Below are 7,643 nucleotides of genomic sequence, written 5' to 3' on the forward strand. Positions count from 1 at the left end.
TATTCTTTCGAATGTTTGATTGGAATATTCAATTCAATATAGACTAATTCTTAAATATAGGTACCCATTTGAAGATTTGAAATGAAAGTATATACTACTTAATAATCATCTATTTGTGTTCTTCTTTATTACTTTGGCTCTCGACAACCAAAATTTATATAAGTATGGATATTATTGATAGTAGAATGAAAAAACGTTTTCGAAAACAATTTTATTGTTTGAATAGAATCGGTTATGTTTATTAAATTTTGAATTCCTTCAACTAGTTTAGTTTAACTCTCTTTTCAGTCTCTTCGCAGACGGCTTTCCCACTATCCACTAAGGTAAATATTCACTCATCCTTCCTCTTCTTACTTCATGACTCCTTCAAATCTTGAAATTTATGGCATTATCTCTCCAAGGATCAGTTATGATACCTTTATTTTACCTGAAAAATATATATTATAACAGTATAAGTCGTTTTTCTTATATGTATAAAGTAATTTTCAACCAAATAACAATTCAAGACACCCATATTCAGCCTTTCAGTGAATGAGCTTCTCTAAACATGAATTTTTGAGCCACGGTATGGGAGATGTTCCTCATTCAGTATGGCAATCTAGAAAACTAAAAATTTCAAACTATTTCAACTTCGGTCTTTATTTAATTCTAACTTCTAACATTGTTATTGTTTGAATCTTACCTAGAATTATAAATATTTATTATTTGTGATTTATCAAGATATTAATTAGTTTCCTGATCCATTATTCTTCATGTCAGATATCATAGTACCAATTGGAAAGTCCCCGGTCTACCATAGTAGACTTTCACTTCAAAATAGGCCTCAGTTTCAGCGATTACTTCTTCATTAGCGCTAAATTTCTTTCCAGCGAGCATTCTTCTGAGGTATAAGAACAGGAAAAAATCGCTGGGATCCAGATCTGGCGAATACGGTGGATGCAGAAGAAATTCGAAGCCCAATTCATGCAATTTTGCTGATGTTTTCATAGATTTGTGATACGGCACATTGTCTTAATGAAACAGCACCTTTTTTTCTTCAAATGGGGTAGTTTTTTTTTAACGATTCATCCTCTAAATGATTCAATAACGCTATATAATAATCGCTGTTGATGGTCTGGCCCTTTTGGAGGTAATCAATGAATATTATACCTTGCGCATCCTAGAATACTGATGCCATAACCTTGCCAGCTTACTGTTGTGTTTATTCTCGCTTTGGATTCGGTTCATCGTGTGCAGTCCACTCAGTTGACTGTCGATAGGACTCAGGATTGAAATGATAGAGCCATGTTTCATCCATTGTCAGATAGCGACTCAAAAATTCAGGTTTATTGCAATTAAACAGCTTCAAACACTTCTCAGAATCATCAACACGTTGTTGTGAGCTCGCGTGGCACCCTTTTTGCACACAGCTTTCTCATGTACAAATATTCGTGAATGATATGATATACACGTTCAGATGATATGTTCACAATGTCTGCTATCTCTATCAACTTCACTTTACGATCATTCAAATTTATTTTGTGAACTTCTTTGATTTTTTCGTCGGTGACAGCATCTTTTGGGCGTCCACTGCGTTAGCCGTCGTGGGTGCTCATTTCACCACGTTTAAACTTAGCATACCAATCAATGATGGTTGATTCTCCTGGTGCAGACCCCGGAAACTCTTCATCAAGCCAAGATTTTGCTTCAACTGTATTTTTTCCCTTCAAAAAGCAATATTTCATCAGCACACTAAATTCTTTTTTTCATCTTTTTTCAAATAACAAAAGTAGCTACACTCACAACATCTCACAAACCAATTGTCGGACGCAAGGGCGGTCCTAGCCTTAAATTTTGGGGGAGGTCGCCATTATGGGCTTCAAGATTTTTGATGGGACCATTTCGTACCTTGTCTGAAATGCATATTAAGTGTAAGGATGTTAAATTTTGGGGGGGTCATAACCCCCTTGACCCCCCTGTGACCGCGCTTGGTTGGACGGCTGTCAAATTTTGACACGTATCTTTTGAAGGTTGGTACTTACTAAAAATCATATGGATTTAATACTAGCACCGCCATCTGTGCATCAGGCCAGGGACTTTTCAATTGGCTTTATAGTTTTCGAGTATCAGTGAGTATCGAATTTGGGACACCCTGTACAGTAGGGTGTACAGAAGGAAAATTGTCTTCTTCGGTTTGTTATTTCCGGTACCTACCTGTAAGGAACCTTAGAAATCTTTGAACCTCTTAAAATATGTTCACAGTTTACGTTTGAAAATTATTACCATTCTAAAATTGAATGAGAAACACTTGGAATTTTTCAAAATGAATTAATCGGAAGTTCTGAATTAAATATTATCCCTTGGGATTTGAATCCGGGATGCTTGAAAAAATGTTACGAATTTCCATAAAATGTACCAAAATATTAATCGAAATATTTGAAAAAAATATCATACCATGGGGTTTGAAGCCGAGATGTTCGAATCAATGTTCCTAATTCCAATAATATGTATATATAAAATTTATGAGCTTTCAGAAGAAAGAGTTTTTGGTAAGTTGAAATATTTCTTGATAATAAACCACTGATATGAGATAATAAAAAGATCAATATGCTCTGTGAGATTTCTCAGAGGATTAGATCATTTGGAAAAGCCTTTTGTGTTCTCTGAAGAATTTATTTTGTGTCCGAATGCCGCTGCAGGCACTGCCCTGTTAATGTTTTAAGCAAGATGGAATCGATGGACAGTCCTAGTAACCAGAAAATTTTTTTTCAGTCCGGGGCTCGAACTTCAGCCTCTTCCAGCCTTAATTCCTATGAAATTTTGGCAATTTTCGTTCTGGGTAGTATAAAATCTGAAAATTGGTTTGCAAAATTCGCCTGTTCACTATCCAGAGAATTTTTGAATTTTATATTTTGCCAAATGCATAAAATTGTTCACAGGAGTGGTTGCTATACCTCATATATACCTACATGTTGAAAATTTAGGAATTTTGAATAATAAATATGAAAGGGGAGAATTTAGAAAAAGTTACAGTTATCTCTGTTACCTGATATGTTTTATAACAGGAATGGAAAAAAGATTCTATGAGCAAAGATTCATTATATTGTTCCTTTTCATGTGGAATTAATACAAAAATTTGAGGCGCTATTTATTATCTCTAAAATGAAACAAGTACCTATGTGCATATTATATTATGTTTACTTACAATCTGATATTTATAATATTCCCAGCAGATTTTCGTTGAAAGAACGGATTATTCACATATTTGAGTTGATAAATACGGATATTCAAAGAGTTTCATCAGTGGCGTTCTGAAAATATTCATCTGAAAAACTAGAAACTGATTTTTACAAATGAAATGATGCAATTTTTTGTTGAGAAAAATTGAGCTCTCCTGAACTGGAAATAATTTTTCAGTGATTGAAATCTGCTTGAATTATTAAATTTGGAAGATGAAAACTATTAGCTGTTGGTCCATTTTTTTTTCATTTAACTTTATCGAATACCTCAGAACTTCTGAGTTTTTGATATTGCGAAAAACACTCTACTCGATCATAATTAAAATTCAAAAATTCAAGTGGTTTGATGGAACTGATAAATCTGATTAATTTTTTTTTATGAAGGATTCCTTAAACATATTATTGGCTGGTTTTTACTGGAATTGCAAATTTTAGATATTTTTGAGTTGGAATGAGACAATTTTCAATGATTTTCAAAAGGAATGATCTTTAAATTGATGATAAGTTAGGTTGGTTCTCAGTATACCTAGGTGCATAAAACATATAAATTTTTTTGATATTATATCTCTCATAAATATTCCAATGAGTATTCGTTCTTTTTGGATAATATATCTTTGATTCGCTCTTTAAAGTCCCAATATTTAATTCATTGAATTCGCTTGGGGGCCCTAGGTTTTGATCTGCTATTCTTAAGAAATTTTTTTTTTCATTTCTTCCTTATGAAATATTCATAGAAAGTTATACAAGGACCTGTGGTTCTTGGAATTTACTGTTTTCTGTTACAAATCGAAGGAATTGAAGTATTTTGATTGCAAATATCCAGAGAGAGACAGTTCCTTTTTGTGAACCACAAAAAAAAAATTTTTTTGTCAACATGACAATTTTTGTCAAGGTGACATTCATATTGTCACATTTTGACTTCTGCTGTAAGTGCTCTCCTCACTTTTCTGTTTATATTTTTTGAATCTACCTACATTTTCTACTGCAAATGGCATCTTTACCTTCGCCAAGTCTGTCTGTAGCCACGGTGAAGAGAATTTTGGAAGAATGGAGGTGAGTTGAACTAATTTTTGTGATGCTCTTGTTAGACGCTTTATTTTCAGGTTTTCTTCTCCCAAGGAACGTTTGTCCCTTGTTTTTTACTTCCGATGCTTCTACGACTTCATCCAGAAGGATACCTGCCTGAAATCCCAACTTATCATCGATGCCAAGAATTACTTGGAAGGGGAAAATATTCGCACCAGGGCAATGAGCAATTTTTGCCAGGCTATTTTGTGGAACCATGAAAAACTGGATATTGAGAGGCCTATCATGTATGTTGCCGTTCGAGGAACAACCGAAGCTGAGAATGAGATCCTGTTCCAACTCAGGTATGTGAATGCGAAAAAAAATTTTTTTCAAGTGAATGTGAAAATTATGTTTTCTTCTGGAATATGTTTGATAATTTTTTTTTGGTGAAATTTCAGGTCGATGATGCCTCGTGAGTGTCTGCAAGTTCTGCGACAGTTCCCAAATTACCGCCATTTAGCAAAAAGCCATCCACTTCTGCGTTCCCTTCTGATGAGGCATGCCTTCTATTCTACCTCCGAGGGTGATACAGAATTACACGACTTTTCTATTAAGCTGCATGAAGAATTTAAGGCTCATGATATGTGGATGAATCCCGGCCTTCTATTTAAACATTTGAGGTGAATCAAAATCAAAAAAAAAATTTTTTCTGTTATTCCATAAAATTTTTTTTTAGGTCTTTGAAAACTGAAGATCTGCTATTGGATATTGCCTGCAATGAATATCATTTGAGCCTTATTGCCACTTGTAAGCTGACTGTTTTCCGCGTAATGCGGTGCTTTACTGAAAATTTTCCAAGTTTCAATGCCTTGAGTAACATTCTCAGCTTACAGCTTGGAGAAGATAGATGTGATAAGTATTTAGAGCGAATTTATTACAGTCGTAACAACAATTTTTGAATTTCGACTTGTATTCTAAATTTCTGTGATATTTATAATGATGTACCTGTTTATTATGTGATGTTTTATATTGTTTATAATAAATTTTCAGTGACTACATTCTTTCATTTGTTTCATTTCATCGATTAAGAAAATTGTTAGACAGTATGGTTCAATATCTTGATATGATAATTATTTTTTCTTTTATGTTCAAGGGTTGAATTGAAAAATTTTGAATATAAATTTGAAAAACTAAATTTTGTTCCCTTATTTTTTATTTTCAATTCATGAATTTCAAAAAATGAAAATCAGGGTATCTACTTTGAAAGTAATCATTTTTCAGGAACATCAGGTAAGTATGGCATTCATTCACTAAATTGAAAATTTAAAGTGCTGCTGCAAGGATGCTCCAATATGATATTTTTCAACCGCATTATTATTTTTATTACCTATCACCTATTACCCTAATAGATTCGGAGTTAGAAATTTCTACAAATTTTGATCAGATTTTCGGCAGAATAAACTAGAGTTCAAATCCTGGGGTTATTCTGAATATTCATCACAAGATTTTTTTATATTTATAATATGTCATTCATAGATATTTTTGACAGCAATTTTCTTCGAATGAAATTTCTGATATTGCAGAGCATATGTCATAAAATATGTCAGTTGATAAAAATACGAAAGCGAATTCAACACAATACTCATTTACAAAAAAATTTATATTTGAAATTCCTTTAAAGTGAGCTTATTGAAATCCAGGTTGTTTTTGAAATTCTAAATAAAATTTTCTAAATTTCATAACTTCCACTGGATTGTGAAAGATACTTTCTACGAATATCATCTAATTCTCAACCCAACTTGACTGTAATTTCTAAGAAGAGCTCTGTAATGTACAAGAATGATTTTTATCATTCGATTTTTGCATTCTAGATATTCCAAAAGGTGAATTGAAATTTAACGGTAGACTGAAAATGTATTTACATGATCCTTTCCAAAGATTGATTAAGGAATAGAGTTATCATGTTTGAAATTATTCGAATAATCAATGAAAGTTGAGTGAGCTGTCAACATCTTATAAAATATTTTTTTCTAAATTATTTTTCGTAATTTGATGGATATACCTACTTTATCGATTTTGAAATTTCACAAAAATATTTATTTTAAATCTGACATTCTCCATAAATTTTGCAAGATAGTAGGCTTTGTTATTTGCCATTGATTTGAAAATTTCAGTTCGATTGGACGGGTATTTTTTCAATTCTTCTTCTTTCTTGAGGATTTGATTTCAGCCTGACGGTGTCAATATGCTGTTACCTACATAAAGGGTTTTCCAATAATTGTTTTAATTTTGAGGAGCCCAATATCTAGGCAGCTGTCACCTTTGAAGCTGTCATTTTTGACATTCGACAAGTAAAAATTATGCCATTACTAAAAATGAAACGATACACTCTTAAACAACGCAATGAAATTGTTAAAAATCTGTACAGAAATGGTGAAAATTTTGCAGTATCAGTACAAACTAAACAAGCACTTTTGGGTGGTCTTGAAGCACCTTCTCGACCGGCAATAGTGAAAATGGTGGAAAAATTCGAGAAATTTTGGGAATCAGGTAAACGAAATTACACCAGACTTAGATCTTATGGATTTTAAAGTTCAGTTAAAATGAGAACTCAAGCAGTTTGATCACCAGCAACGTCGTATTATCACTAGTTGAGTCATAGAAATGATCAAAAGCACTTGGGAGGCTACGTTAATGAGCAGAATTGTCCCATTTGAGGCTCAGAAAATCCAAGAAAGATTGTTGAAAAGCCTCTCCATCCTCAATGTGTTTTTTTTTGGCGAGGTTTCTGAGCTGGTGGTATGATTGGACCTTATTTATTCAAAAATGAGGTGCAACTATTACGATGAATGGATTATTGTACCATCGAGATATTAATTCTGCTTTTTAATGGCAGGAATTGGAGAATATGTGGGAGACGTTTATTTTCGACAAGACGGCGCTACGTGCCAGATAAGAAACTAAACAATAGTAATTTTGCAATGAACGTTTCTTGACCGTGTTATTTCTCGAAGAGGTGTCCACTGAGATCTTGTTATTCAACAGCTTTAGACTTTTTTCTGTGGGACCACGTGAAAGATTAGGTCTATGCCAATGCTCCACAACGATTCAAGACCTTAAAAATGGTATTCGTGAACTTATCGAGGATATACAGCAGCAAATGTGCGAATTAGTCATAGATATTTTATAATAATAATAATAATCAATTATCATCTCAACAACAGGAATAGGACCCAAAAATCTCAAGAGAAATATCAAGCAACTAGGACTTAGTGAGTATATATGTAATATAATGCAAAAAGCTGTTCTTTAAGGTACTGCAAGAACGGTGAGAAAGTCCTAGGAAGCGAAGGTCAGGTCCAAGGATCGCGTTCGACGAGAACCAGGGGGACCACAAGGACCGGACACGACCGAGCT

At 33.4% G+C, this 7,643-nt stretch overlaps 1 protein-coding gene across 1 annotated transcript; it reads left to right on the plus strand.

Moving 5' to 3' along the window:
• Positions 1 to 4,144: 4,144 nt before the first annotated feature.
• LOC123686166 lies at positions 4,145 to 5,287 on the plus strand. The gene is made up of 4 exons (XM_045626168.1): positions 4,145 to 4,271; positions 4,322 to 4,588; positions 4,685 to 4,906; positions 4,963 to 5,287. Exons 1-4 carry the CDS (start codon positions 4,207 to 4,209, stop codon positions 5,183 to 5,185), a joined length of 777 nt encoding a protein of 258 aa, XP_045482124.1. The 5' UTR covers positions 4,145 to 4,206; the 3' UTR covers positions 5,186 to 5,287.
• Positions 5,288 to 7,643: the final 2,356 nt, after the last annotated feature.

The sequence above is a fragment of the Harmonia axyridis genome, chromosome X (assembly GCF_914767665.1).
Source record: "Harmonia axyridis chromosome X, icHarAxyr1.1, whole genome shotgun sequence".
Classification (NCBI taxonomy): Eukaryota; Metazoa; Arthropoda; class Insecta; order Coleoptera; family Coccinellidae; genus Harmonia; species Harmonia axyridis.